Source organism: Mobula birostris, chromosome 15 (genome assembly GCF_030028105.1).
Source record: "Mobula birostris isolate sMobBir1 chromosome 15, sMobBir1.hap1, whole genome shotgun sequence".
Taxonomy (NCBI): domain Eukaryota; kingdom Metazoa; phylum Chordata; class Chondrichthyes; order Myliobatiformes; family Myliobatidae; genus Mobula; species Mobula birostris.
Genome location: NC_092384.1, coordinates 82296974 through 82312178, shown reverse-complemented (window position 1 = coordinate 82312178; position 15205 = coordinate 82296974). Strand labels below are relative to the sequence as shown.

Below are 15205 nucleotides of genomic sequence, written 5' to 3'. Positions count from 1 at the left end.
CCTGTCCACTGTGGAATACACTAGCAGTATGGTGGAAGTTCTACATGTCGGGGGCATGAAGTGTGTGAAGTTACCATGACTAGGGAAAAGGTTCTTGTGAAACTGAAAGATAGATAAGTCATCTGGACCAGATGGTGTACACCCCAGTGTTCTGAAATAGGTGGTTGAAGAGATCGTGGAGCCATTAGTAATGATCTTTCAAGAAGCACTGGATTCCGGCATGGTTCTGGAAGACTGGGAATTTGCAACTGTCACTCCACTGTTCAAGAAGGGCGAGAGGTAGAAGAAAAGAAACTATAGGCCAAGTTAGTCTGACCTCAGTGGTTGGGAAGATGTTGGTTTCGACTATAAAGGATGAGGTCTCAGGGTACTTGTAGGCACATGAAAAAATAGGCCATAGTTACCGTGGTTTCCTCAAGTGACAACTTGCCTGACAAATCTTTTGGAATTCTTTGAAGAAATAACAAGCAGGAGAGACAATGGAAAATCAGTTGATGTTGTGTACTTGGATTTACAAGTACTTACAATTACATATACTGTAATTGATTTGTTTATTTATTTCAGTTTTTTTCTTCTATATTATGTATTGCATTGAACTGCTGTTAACAAATTTCACAATACATGCTGGTGATAATAAACTTGATTCTGATTTTGATTTTCAGAAGAAGTGCCATACAATAGGCTGTTTAACAATTTATGAGATCATGATATTGCAAGGAAGATTTTAGTATGGATAAAGCAGAGGCTGATGAGCAGGAGGCAGAGTGGGATTAAAGGAAGCATTTTCTGGCTGTCTGCCAGTGACTAGTGGTGTTCCACAGGGGTCTGTGTTGGGACCGATTCTTTTTATGTTATTTTTCAATGATTTGGATGATGGAATTGATAGCCTTTTTTGTAAAGTTTGCAGATGATATGAAGATGGGTGGAGGGGCAGGTAGTTTTGAGGAAGAGGCCACAGAAGGATTTAGACAGATTAGGAGAAAAGGCAAAGACATGGCAGATGGAATACGGTGTCAGGAAGTGTATGGTCAACCACTTTGCTAGCAGAAATGAGAGCGTTGACTATTTTCTAAGTGGAGAGAAAATACAAAAAATCTGAGACGCAAAAAAACTTGGGAGTCCTTTTGCAGGATTCCTGAAAGGTTAATTTGCAGGTTGAGTCTGCACTGTGGAAGGCAAATGCAATGTTAACATTAATTTCAAGAGAACAAGAATATAAAAGCAAGAAGGTAATTTTGAGACTTTGTGAAATACTGGGAAGGTCTGACTTGAAGTATTGTGAGCTGTTTTGGGCCCCTCATCTTCAAAAGGAGGGTGGAAACTGGAGAAGGTTTCAAAGGAGGTTCACGAAAATGATTGCAGGATTGAATGGCTTGTTACATGAAGAGCACCTGGTGGCTCTGGGCCTGTATTCACTGGAATTCAGAAGAATGAGGGGTGGCCTCATTGAAACCCATCGAATGGTGGAAGGCCCTGATAGAGTGGGTACGGAGAGGATGTTTTCTACAATGGGAAAGTCTTAAGACCAGAGGACACAGATGAGGAGGAATTTCGTTAGCCAAAGAGTGGTGAATTTGTGGAATTCTTTGCCACAGGCAGCTGTGGAGGCCAAGTCTTTATGTATATTTAAGGCAGAGGTTGATAGATTCTTGATTGGTTAGGGCACGAAGAGAAATGGGAAGAAGGCAGGATATTGGGGCTGATGAAATCAGTCATGATGAAATGATGGAGCAGACTTGATGGGCCGAATAGGCCTATATCAATGGTTTTATGGTCTCAAGAAATTTCTTTCCCAGAAGGCAAAACCCACAAAATGCTGGAGGAGCTGAGCAGATAAAGCAGCGTCCGTGTAAACGAATAAACAGCCGATGTTTCGGGTTGAGAAACGCCAATTGGTTATTCACTTCCATAGATACTGCCTCCGGCACCTTGTGTGTTTTGCCTTGGATTTCCAGCATCTGCAGATTTTCTTGTATTTGTCACTTTTCTGGAATGATGGTGAATCTTTGGACTTCTCTACGTATGGGCCTATGTTCAGGATTGATTGTGTTTAGATATTAATGCTAGTGTAAAATGAAGTTAGCACAGCTGAGATAGAATGTTGGGAATGGTTCTTATACTATCTGCCAAACCTGTCAAAGTTCAAAGTCAGTTTATTGTCAAAGTATGTATATGTCACCATGTACTACCTTCAGATTCTTTTCCTTGCAGGACTTTGCATTCAAATAAAGAAATACAATGGGATTTATGAAAACTGTATATAACAAAGACTGACAAAATGGTGCAAAAGAGAACAAATCATGTAAAATAATATGTTAAAAATGAAAATAATACTTGAGTTTAGAATCTTGAAAGTGAGTCTGTAGGTTGTAGAATCTGTTCAGTGTTGAGGTGAGTGAAGTTAGTCACAGTGGTCCAAGAGTCTGATGGTTGAGGGGTAATAACTGTTCCTGAAGCTGGTGCTGTGGGACGTAAGGCTACTGGACCTCCTTCCCGATGGTCATAGTGAGAAGGAACATGGCCTATTGGGGATCTTTGATCATGGATTCTGCTTTCTTGTGGTAGTGCGCCTTGTAGATGTACTCAATGGTGGAAAGTGCTTTGCCTGTGATGGACTGGGCTGCATCTACTACTTTCAGTAGACATTTCTGTTTCTGGGCATGGGTATTTCCATACCAGGCCATAGCGCAACCAGTCGGGGTACTCCCCACTGTGCATCTAGTGAAGTTTATCTGAGTTTCAGATCTTTGTCAGCCATGGTGATTTATTCTTGTGTCTTTTCAGATCGTGAGGGTCTTCAGGTTCCTGTTGCAGTGTCGCTCTTGGGGCACGATACTCCCTGTATTGGAAGGATCACGCTTTATTAACCAGAGAAGAGGAGCCAGTCCATCAAGGGGGTCACTGAGACAAATGAGCGCGCAGCCTGTTATTTCAACCTACCCCCAAGAGAGCACCGGTCAGAATGGAGTGAGCGGTGCCTCGCTCCAGAACACCAGCACTGTCAGTGGGAGCATCAATGCCCGCCAAGTGCCACAACTCAGCCCACTCAACCCCACAGGGGGTGGCAAGGCCATGGCGCCGAGCAAACAGAGCAAGAAGAGTGCAGTGCACAACAAGGAGAGCGAGGAGTACCGGCAGCGGCGCGAGCGCAACAACCTGGCAGTCAGGAAGAGCAGGTTAAAGAGCAAACAGAAGGCACGCGACACGCAGCAGAGAGTTGACGAGCTGAAGGAGGAGAACGAGAGGCTCGAAGCAAAGATCAAACTGCTCACCAAGGAACTGAGTGTCTTAAAGGATTTGTTCCTGGAGTACGCACATAGTTTTTCTGATAATGGGCACCCCTCATTTACTGAAGGCACTGGATCTGAGCAGGAGACTGGCAATGGGGAGCAGTAGGCTGGGGGCAGACACCCAAAGAAATCTTACAGAGAGGGGCCTTTACCTCAGACTCTCTAATTTAAGGTTTCATTGCACAATGACGCTTCTGTTGCTGAAATTCCTGTCACTTGGTGCTTGTGGTTGGAAGGAACTCGAGGCCTTGATGCAACAGAAGAATTGACTGTGTCCAAATCACGAGCACACTCAAAACTGACAGATAGCACTAGCACCAATTCCCGTCAAGCTGCCAAATGTCCTTCCCTCATCCTCTCGATTTTCCCCTCATTCTTTCGTTACACTGAAGGGACGGTATCAGGGCTGTCCATTCCCAAGTGTGTCCATATCCCATTTCATCTTGTTCATTTTACTGGGTGAAAACTTGTGAGCTGCAGTGATCCACAGCAGAGAGATCTCACACTGGGTTGCTAACGTTGGCAGAACAGAAGGGGGTGGAGAGTCTCATACTGGGTACTGAGCCCCATTTCACTGTTTGCTTGCGTTGGCAGAACAGACCAGGGTAGAGAGATCTCACACTGGGTACTAACCCCCTTTTCACCGTCTCCTTATGGTAGCATAGTGGTTAGTGCAACACTGTGACAGCTCAGGGTGTTCAGAGTTAAATCCTTGTGTCCTCTGTTGGGAGTTTGTGCATCTGCTCCATGACATGCATGGGTTTCCTCCCACAGTCCAAAGATGTACTGGTTAGTAGGTTAATTGGGCAATGTAAGTTGTCCCATGATTAGGCTAGGGTTAAGTCAGAGATTGCTGGCACTGCAGATGAAAGGGTTGGTAGGGCGTGTTCCACGCTGTAGCCCTAAATAAATGAATAGACCTGGATAGACAGGTTCCACACTGGGTACTGAGCCCCATTCCTCAAGGTTTGATCGCACTGGTGGTACAAACCAGAACTGGCAGACCTGCAATCGCTGCATCACGAGGCTCTCCATCTGCACTGTTGGCCAGTTCAAGCACTTCTCAGCACTTGGCTTGTCCAGATAGTGAGGCTGTCTGGACTTGCTGGGTTGTTGATGGAGGCAACTGGGCTAGTTGAATGAGATGGTGGGAAGTTACTGGGGGATCGGTGGTGATATCACTTCTAGATTTGTATGCCTGGAGATGTTTGGGACCTGATGTAAGATTCTGCCCAGACATAATGTTGCTTCAGCTTCCATTATATCTGTGTTACTCATTGAAACCCCTACATGTGCCTCCTTTATTACCACATCCCAGCAGTTTCCTTTCTAACAAGTTGCAGCTTATCCTGACAGATTTCCTGATCCTGGAAATTATACCCTCAGAAGCAGCAGACACTGCATTAAAATCCCTTCGCTCGATCTGTTTTGGTCGTTGTGTTCTTTTAAAGTTTGTGTTAGAACCCAAATAATTCCTTTGTGTAAGCGAATCAGAAAAATCAAATTTTAATGTGTGCTTTCAAATAACAGAATGAACTGGCAAGGATACCATATGCTGGACAATTTAAACCTATTCTATCCATGCTGGTTAAGGTGAGTGATGCAATCTTCAGTTGTAAGAATGGAGATTAAAATACTAATGTTCACAAGGGTATTTCTATCTGTGACATTGTTTGCATTGGGCAGTAAGTCTGGGCCAGCGAGCTAGGCACCTCCACTGGTGATTACAGTTTAGTCTCTACATTTACATGGTCCTGCCTTATAGTAACTATTGACCATATCACATTCACCAGGATGTTGCCTGCATTTCTGAGACCTCAGTTACAGGAAGAGGTTGGATTGGCTGGGCTCGTTTTTACTGGAATAAAGGCTGAGAGGTGACCTGATAAAGCTACACTTAATTTCATTTATTTAGAGGTACAGCACAGTAACAGGCTGTGTCAACCCAATGAGCCTGCATTGCCCAGTTACACCCCTGTGACCAGTTAACCTACTGGCCTGTACGTCTTTAGAATGCGGGATGAAACCAGAACACTCGGAGGAAGCTCACACAGTCACAGGGGAAATGTACAAACTACTTACAGACAGCAGTGGAATTAACCCAGGTCACTGGGGCTGTAAAGCATTACGCTAACCACTGTTTTACCATGCCACCCTGCAGAGTCTAACATAAAATTGTAAGAGGCATAAGTAGGTTAGATAGAATGTTTTCATCTCATGGTGGTGGTTGCCATGATATCTGATGATGGTCTGTGTGGGAGAGTTCTTAAAGTGGAAAAACCATTGCACTGGGCCTGCTCCACTCTTCAGCTTGGAAGTCCAGTTGCGGTGGTACGGGTAGTCATCACCACTGGGGTCTTCCTTGACTGCAGGGGATGACAGTGACTTCTGTGCTTCATCATGCCCGTCGCTCTTCACAGAACATTGCAGATCTGCCTTCCTGGCCATTAGATCTCACCTGCCCAGTTTGCCAGAGCTGACATAGACACGGCCCTATCTCACCGGGGTACAAGTCCTGCCGGTTACCCTCAACTGGTTTAGTCTGCCTGTCTTTGGAATGTGGGATGAAGCGGTGTATTGGGGTGTGACTGCTGTTGCATGCAAAGAGCCATAGTCGAGAGCTGAGTGTAACCTCAAGGAAGGGATATCCGAACAAGAGGACAGAGATTTAAGGTGAGAAAAATAGAGTGGCTGATATCCAGAACTCACTGTCAGAAGACAAGGTGGAATAAGGTACAAAGTGACATTCAAACAGGCAAGGCATAGAAGGATGTGGTCTTAATGGGAGTAAATGGGAAAAGGCCAATGAAACAATTAATCACCCTCGAATCTATGTGGATATCTAGCTATATCTTGGTCGAGGTAGTTGCAATTATGGCCACCAAAATTGGAGTCTGCACTGTGCAGAGGAGGTCTCTCAGCATTTTCATCTGGGGGAAGTTATAGAGGTGGCAAGGAGCACCACTATGGAGGGGTCTGGTGAGAATATTAAAACTGTGAAGCAAAAGCTAGTGTTGACTGAGTAAGGCCGAGGGGTAGGAGCTGGGTGGGCTCAGACTGACCAATAGCCTGGATGTTCTGTGACTCCATAAACCCAATCAGTGTCCAGCACCAGTGGTCAATAATACAACAGCTAATTCTCCTTTCACGGCCACCCTCACTGGTGGATGGCAGATCAGTAGGGTTTCTCCTGGCAACTTCAAAAACCAGAGGTTAGTTTTCAGGGAACAGGAAACAGATCTCTCCCACCACAAACTGCTGAACAGGGCCATGGGATCTTCCGAATGTCCAGTCAGTGCAACAACACCCCACCATGTCTAGGGAATGCAAGAGGTGTGAGTCATAAAACAATCAAGGATCGTCTTGACACATTCTGATTGTCAAAATCTTATGTAATAAAAGTTCCTCAGCTGGTTTTACAGTTTTTAGAGAACAGAAGTTTACAGATTGTGAAAGAAGTGTTTGAATTTCTGATGTTTTTATCAAAGACATATCTTGGGAGTCCGAGAAGACCCAGTCTGTGGATAATCACTCTGTTCCCCAGAGTGTTGCAGTGCTGGCTTGGACGTGATCGAGTCCAAGAAACAAACTGCGTGGAGCCAGAGGGATGGTCAATGCTTGAGGTCCAAGCCCTGCATCTTTTTATTTGTAATTTATTTTCTATTGAAGTTCATCATCAAACATTTCCATAAGATGTATTTCAAATATTGTACATATATATCATATAATCATATTTGCCTCAAATCTCCACATCATATTTATCTGAGGTATATACCTATAGAAAACAGAGGAAAGAAAGAACAAGCAAAAGGAGAAAACTATGTACAAGTAGAGAGTGATCTTTTTTACAACATATTCATTGATTTGTGAGAATAAAATCAGGCCTGTGAGGTGTTATGTAGTTAAACCATTTTTCCCAGTATGAATCAAATTGTTCCAACTTATGATTAACAGATGCTGTTATCTTCTCCATTTTGTAAATGTCCATCGTAATTTCCATCCGTGCGTTTAAAGTTGGGCTCTCCTGTGATAACCATTTCCTGGTAAGAGTCTTTTTACCATCCACCAGCAGTATATTCATTAAATATTTATCTCTTTTCAACCATCCTTGAGGTACATACCCAAAATATATGGTCTTGGTTTCTAAAGGTATTTCACATTTAAAAATGTCTTGTAGGGCTTTGTGTATCCCACTCCAATAGTCTTTGATAACGGGGCATTCCCAGAAAATATGATAATGGTTTGCATTTTGATTTCCACAATTTCTCCAGCAAACAGGGAGATTACTATCATAATGGGATTTCTGAGAGGGTGTAATAAAATATCTTATCAAGTTTTTCCATCCAAACTCCCTCCATTTCTGTGAACTGGTACACTTCCATTGATACCTTCATATTACTGTCTATTCTTCCTCAGATATAATTACCCCTTCCTTTTCTCATTTTGTTTTAACGTATGAAGTTGAATGAGTTTTAAGATTTGACAAACCCTTATACACGCTTGAAATGATTCTACTACCGTTATCTGAATTATATGCTTTTCTAAATAGCTCTATCAAACACGTGCTTGCCTTGGTTACATTTTTAACCCTCCTGTTAACATACTGTTGCATCTGTAGATACCGATAAAAGTCTTGTTTTTCTAATAAGTGTTTCTCTTTGAGCATTTCAAAACTGAACAGTGTTCCTTCTTTCATTATATTGCAAAGAACTGTTATTCCTTTAGCTGTCCAATCCTTAAATCTAGCATCCAGTTTATTCGGCGTAAAATCCGAGTCATATGCACACCATTTAACAATTGCAATATCTCCCTCTAGCTTATATTCTTTTATAATAGTTTTCCATATTTTAAGAGTCAATTTCACCCATGGATTATCAATAGTATTTATGTACCTCTGTACGTTGTTATCAGCCAAAATTGCCTGTATGGGGATGGGAAGTATCCCCTCCTCAATGTTTTTCCATTGAGCGTCATATGATGGATTGCACCAACATATCACAGCTCTCAACTGTGCTGCAAAATAATAATCTCTAAGAAAAGGTAGGCCCCATCCCCGCTTTTCCTTGGCTAATTGCAAAGTTTTGAGACGAACTCTAGGCCTTACCTTGCCATATATATCTTGATAACATTTTGTTCCATTCATTGAATTGATTCTGATTAATCTATATTGGTAGGGTCTGAAAGAGATATAATAGTCTGGGCATTATATTCATTTTAATAGATTCAATCCTTGGACTGAGACTAAAAAAAGGAATTAGGTTCCATCTTGCTATATCTTCCTTAATTTTTTTATATATAGGCTGATAATTGCATTCTGATAATTTTGCCAAATCTTTTGGCTTGATGCCCAGATATTTGAAAGACTCTGTTTGCCATGCCCAGGGATATGTACTTTCAATTTCTCTTGGTGGGCTATAGTTATGTGAAAGTAATTGGGTTTTATCTATATTGATCTTGTATCCTGATAATTGATCATATTGTTCAAAGGATTGCATCAATTTAGGTAAAGAGTATGTTGGTTGCCCTAGATAGATCAAAATGTCATATCTGCGTAACAGGCCAATTTATGCTCTGTCCCTTTAATAGTAATTCCCCTGATATCTTCATTTTGTCTGATGTATTGAGTAATGGTTCCAGATATAATGTGAAGAGTAGTGGTGACCATGCACAACCCTGTCTTGTGCCCCTTTCTGGGGTAAAACTATTTGATAAATATCCATTGATTTTAATCCTAGTAGTAGGGTTGTCGTATAGTGCCTGTATAGTTTAATAATTGTTTCATGGAAACCAAATCTATGTAAAACTCCGTAAAAAGAATTCCAATTAACCGAATCAAATGCCTTTTCAGCGTCCGCACTTATCACTATTGCTTCTATTTTATTTTTTTGTATATGATCCATAATGTGAAGCGTCCTTTGTATATTGTCTTGTGTTTGGCGTTGTTGCGTAAAACCTGTCTGATCCTTATGTATCAGTATGGGTAGAAACTCTTCTAATCGTTTGGCCATGATGGAGGTATATAATCTATAATCTACATTAAGAACGGATGTTGGTCTGAATGACCCACATTCCATTTTATCTTTGCCTTCTTTTGGTATAGCTGAGATTATCGCTTCCTTCCAGCTGGGTGGCATTTGTGCCTTTTTTAGAGCCCAGTTCAGTGTGGGGAGTAAGACAGGAATTAACTCATTTTTAAATTCTTAGTACCACTCTGCTGTATACCCATCTGAACCTGGTGACTTGCTTAATTTAAACCTGCTAATTGCAGCTTTTAGTTCAACTTCAGTTATGTCAGCAGTCATTGTTCTATTTTGTTCTTCGCTTAAAGTGGGTAACTCAGAGAATTCAGGAAAGTGTCAATTTGGGTTATGCTTCCCCCTGGAACTTTGGAATATAGTTTTGTAAAACACTTCAAAAGCTTCTTGAATTTCACTTAGCTTATTTTTTTATATCATTTTGGTTCTTAGATCTCTAATTCTATGAATTGTATTTTTTGCTGTCTTTTTCTTCAGTTTCCACGCCAGTATAAACATAGACTTAGATCCACTTTCATAATGTCTCTGTTTCGGAATCATTAAATTTTTCCTGATTTCTTGCATAGCCAAACTATTAATTTCATTCCTAATTTTTAAAATTTCCTCTAATGTATCCTGTGCCAAATTCAATTTGTTTTTTTTTTCTAGTTCCTTCAACCTATTTTGTAATTCCTCTAATGTTTTATTCCTTACTTTTTTCTTGTATGAAGATAACGCTATAATTTTCCCTCTTAAGACAGCCTTCGGAGTATCACATAGAAACCTCTCCATTATCATTGAATTCTAAGTAAAGACTGATTTCTTTTTTAATTTGTTCCTTAAAGTAGGGATCATTGAGTAGACTTGAATTTAGTTTCCAAATAGTATTCTTTGGTTGTAGGTCAAAATCAACAGATAAATATATAGGTGCATGGTCACTTACATCTATTGTCCCAATTCCACAGGTGTTTATTTCATCTTTGTTTTTTCCAAATGTTATGAAATAGTCTATTCTTGTATATACAGAATGGGGGCAGAATAATGAGTGTAATCTCTTCTGTTGGGGAAAAGGTCCCTCCATATATCAACTAAACCAACATCCTTCTAAAGTGTATTAACTCTCTTATGTAAGGATTTTGTTTCAAAGGTTTTTCTATTGAAAGAGTCTAACTTTGGTTGTAATTGTAAATTTAAGTCTCCCCCACATATCAGGAGACCTTCTGTTTCTGTTACTGTAATATTAGTAATTTTCTGAAAGAAACTATTATCACTTCCTGGGGGAGCTGTATATTCAATAGAGTAACTGAATTTCCATCTATATTCCCCCTTACCAGAATATATCTGCCCTCCTTATCTCCCATTTCGAATACTTTTTCAAAATTTAGCTTGCTTGAGGTAAGAATAGCAACTCCTCTCCTATGTCCTGATTTATATGAGGAGAAAAATGAATTAGTGAAGCCCATTCTCATTAGTTTTCCATGCTCATTATTGCTTAAGTGAGTTTCCTGTAAATATACTACATGGGCTTATTCTTTTTTAATTTTGGATAGAATTTTACTGTGTTTGATTGGATTTAACAGCCCATTGACATTAAAAGAAATGAATTTTACTTTGTCCTTAGCCATGTGTATTTATCTGTTAATATATCATTGAAGTTAGCAGAATAAAGCTTAATCAATCTACTCCCTGAACAAATAAGAACCAAGAAAAGCGAATAATAAAAAGGTTACGAAGGTGTGATTCCAAGGCTGAGATCTCTAGTAGATGACCTTAAGTTAAGCTGGAGGAATCATCTAGCCGTGGGGGATCGCCCCTCCTCCCTGTGAGTTGGGGGCCCTCATTACAGTACCCATAAAAGTAAGTGAACAAGCCTATGTCCATTACACAGAGAAGATTTCCCTGTGTATTCCTCCCATATAGATATTTTCATTTAGTTGGGGGGAAAGGAGTGAATGAATGAATTTTAAAAATTGAGTAATATAAGATCCATATTATAACAAGTATTTCTTGAAATAGGTATAGCACCGTCTATTTTTGCTTCCGTTTATCTTATCAACACTTTTAAAGTTAGCCAAACCTTATGGCTCTTCTGGAGGGGGTGATGGCTGTCTTCGGAAAACTCACAGTCTCTTCCTGACATTCTCTTGCCCTCCTCCTGTCCCCTGCTTTCTTGGTTCTGTTACTATTTCCCAAGCAGATCGGGATAACTGCTCAGCCAGGCTTTCCCTCAGTTTGATAAGCCCTGCATCTGAGCTGTGCTCTCAGCCACGCAGCCTATCATCGCACTTGGCCTTGCCCTTCTCAAGGAGAAACTTACTACCCTGATCTGGAGCCAGTCTGAACACTGTGGGAATATGGAGCTATGATTGAGGTAACCCCACTATGGGCACCTGGAGCATTGAGAAAGGAGGCTGGTGTAGGATTAAAGATTAGCTTTATTTATCACATGTACATTGAAACATGGTGCCACAGTAGTTGACATAACACTTTACAGTGTCCTTGATTAGCAATTAGGGTTCAATTCCCATTTCTGTTTGTTAGGTGTATTGTCACGTACCCTGTGACGGGAATAAAGAACCAGCAGAGATGGAAAACACTTTGGAGTCCAGTATTGCTATAAACTATTTATTAGTAACTACGCAATACAGTAATATAAATGTAGATAAATCAAACAGGTTAGCAATGGTTTTATATATATAAGTGAGTATATCAGTAAGTGTGGAAATATATGTATGAAAAACCAAGCTTCTTTAAGCCTAGGGGTAAAAAGATACAGTCTTACGATGATGAGTAAAGTTCAGTTCAGTTCAATTAGTGGTATTGAGTTGAGTGATGGTCGTTGATCTCATTGTCCTTCGAAATCCTTTAAAAGTCACCAACTGTGACTTTAACAAAGGGACCTGTTTTCTGTGGTGGAGCTATCCCCCAGGTGAGGGTGGACGCGTGGACAACTCCCCACCAGTCAACCCTTTTCCTCCTTCCACTGCAAGAGCAATGGATCGATCGGCCTGATCCATCCTCCAAAACCCACTTTTCCTGTGGGCAAAACAATGCTCATTCAGTGTCCAAAACATGTGTCCGAGGTCTATAATATCTGACCTCCTATTTATCTCACCGTACTGGATACCAGCTGTCATTCAAATAACTCCTGCTTCCACTCTCTGTAAGAAAATCACAAGCAGGCGAACTGTCCTTGAGAAGTATCAACACGCTGCCGAAAATCATAACATTGAGTGTCCATCAAATAACACCCTCAGTCAACATAGCAACTTACGAGCTGCTTGGTGCTGTCTCCAACTCAGCAGAAATCCAAAAGTTACTTCCAGTGCCTTAAAGTGACAGTCCAACAGTTAGTCTTTGTCTCTATCTCTCTTTTACAAACAAACTGTTGGTGTTAAATATCTCTCTCTTTCTTCTCAAAAGCACAGTTAATAGGGGTAAATGAGCACAGTTCATAGGGTAATTCAGGATCCCGGCACAGTATGTTCTATTCATGACAACATGGGTTTCCTCTGGGTGCTCCAGTTTCCTCCAGGTTAGTAAGTTGTGAGCATAGTATGTCGCCAGGACCGGATGAGATGTACCCCAGGCTACTGTGGGAGGCAAAGGAGGAGATTGCTGAGCCTCTGGCGATGATCTTTGCATCATCAATTGGGATGGGAGAGGTTCTGGAGGATTGGAAGGTTGCAGATGTTCCCTTATTCAAGAAAGGGAGTAGAGATAGCCCAGGAAATTATAGACCAGTGAGTCTTACTTCAGTGGTTGGTAAGTTAATGGAGAAGATCCTGAGAGACAGGATTTATGAATATTTAGAGAGGTATAGTATGATTAGGAATAGTCAGCATGGGTTTGTTAAGGACAGATTGTGCCTTATGAGCCTGATTGAATTTTTTGAGGGTGTGACTAAACACGTTGATGAAGGAAGAGCAGTAGATGTAGTGAATATGGATTTCAGCAAGGCATTTGATAAGGTACCCCATGCAAGGCTTATTGGGAAAGTAAGGAGGCATGGAATCCAAGGGGACATTGCTTTGTGGATCCAGAACTGGCTTGCCCACAGAAGGCAAAGAGTGGTTGTAGACGGGTCATATTCTGCATGGAGGTCGGTGACCAGTGGTGTGCCCCAGGGATCTGTTCTGGGACCCTTACTCTTCATGATTTTTATAAATGACCTGGATGAGGAAGTGGAGGGATGGATTAGTAAGTTTGCTGATGACACAAAGGTTGGGGGTGTTGTTAATAGTGTGCAGGGCTGTCAGAAGTTACAGTGGGACATTGATAGGATGAAAAACTGGCACTGAGGTTGGACCCTCAGAAGGGGAGGAGGGAAGAGAGGACAGCGGTAGTGATAGGGGATTCTATAGTCAGGGGAGCAGATAGATTTTGTGGGGGAGATCGGGAGTCTCGGATGGTATGTTGCCTCCCTGGTGCCGGGGTCCGGGACATCTCAGATCGGGTGCAGGTTATTCTCGAGAGGGAGGGCAAGAATCCAGAAGTTGTGGTCTATGTAGGGACCAACGACATGGGTAGGAAGAGTGAGGAGGTAATGCGTAGTGAGTTCAGGGAGTTAGGTGCAAGGCTGAAGGGCAGGACCTCCAGGGTAACAATCTCAGGATTGCTACCTGTGCAACGTGCGAGTGAGGCGTGGAACAGAAGGATTATACAGATCAATACGTGGCTGAGAGCATGGTGCAGGAGGGAGGACTTCAGGTTTTTAGATAATTGGACTTTGTCCCAGGGAAGGTGGGATCTGTTCCAACAGGACCGTTTACACCTGAACTGGAGGGGTACTAACATTCTTGCAGGAAAGTTTGCTAGTGCTGCTTGGGGGGGGGTGGGTTTAAACTAAATTTGCAGGGGGCAGGGATCCAGAATGTGAGAGAGGATAGCGAGATGAAGTATAAAGGGCAGGTGGGGATTACACGGTTCCGGAATATTAAGTGTGAAGTAGAGAAAGGTGAGGCGGAACAAGTGATAAGGAGGATACATGTGTAGAGGGATGGTCTGACGGAGCATGGAGTTAAATGTGCAGAAAGAGTAAGTAAATTTAAGAAGGACAACAAAATTCAAGGGGCGTATAGCCCAGTGAGAGTTCGGGGAGCTGGGTTATGCACAATAGGCTGCGATTTAAACAGAGAGGAGAAATGGGTTAAAAATTCTATATCTGAATGCACGAAGTGTCAGAAATAAGGCGGATGAGCTTGAAGCTCAGGTGGGAATGGGTAACTATGATGTTGTTGGGATAACAGAGACATGGCTGCAGGGGGATCAGACCTGGGAATTGAATGTACAAGGGTATACGTGCTATTGAAGGGACAGAAAGGTGGGCAGAGGGGGTGGGGTGGCCCTGTTGGTGAGGAATGAGATTCAGTCCTTTGCAAGGGGGGACATAGAATCAGGAGAAGTAGGGTCAGTGTGGATAGAACTGAGGAACAGTAAGGGCAAGAAGACCCTAATAGGTGTTATCTACAGGCCCCCAAACAGTAGCATGGATATTGGGTGCAAGTTGAATGGGGAGTTAACAATGGCATGTGGCAAAGGAAATGTCACAGTAGTTATGGGGGATTTCAACATGCAGGTGAACTGGGAAAATCAGGTTGGTACTGGACCCCAGGTTAGGGAGTTTGTAGAGATGCATTTTTGGAGCAGCTTGTACGAGAGCCGACCAGGGATAAGGCTATTCTGGATTTAGTGTTGTGCAATGAACAGGATTTGATAAGTGTTCTTGAAGTAAAGGAGCCATTAGGAGGTAGTGACCATAATATGGTAAGTTTTTATCTGCAAGTTGAGAGGGATAAGGGCAGATCAGAAGTGGAAGTATTGCAGTTGAACAAAGGAGACTATGGAGCTATGAGGGAGGAGCTGGCCAAAGTTGACTGGTCGGATATCCTAGCAGAAAAG

At 42.0% G+C, this 15205-nt stretch overlaps 1 protein-coding gene across 8 annotated transcripts in view; it reads left to right on the top strand.

Annotated features, from left to right (window-relative positions):
• Positions 1–10882, top strand: part of cebpg (CCAAT enhancer binding protein gamma) — a 95220-nt gene extending 84338 nt beyond the window's left edge. For all 8 annotated transcript variants that reach the window (XM_072280008.1, XM_072280006.1, XM_072280003.1 and 5 more), the window contains one exon: positions 2785–10882. In XM_072280008.1, the coding sequence (XP_072136109.1) occupies positions 2911–3396 (486 nt within the window). In that variant the 5' untranslated portion in view covers positions 2785–2910 and the 3' untranslated portion in view covers positions 3397–10882. The remainder of the gene's footprint in view (positions 1–2784) is intronic.
• Positions 10883–15205: the final 4323 nt, after the last annotated feature.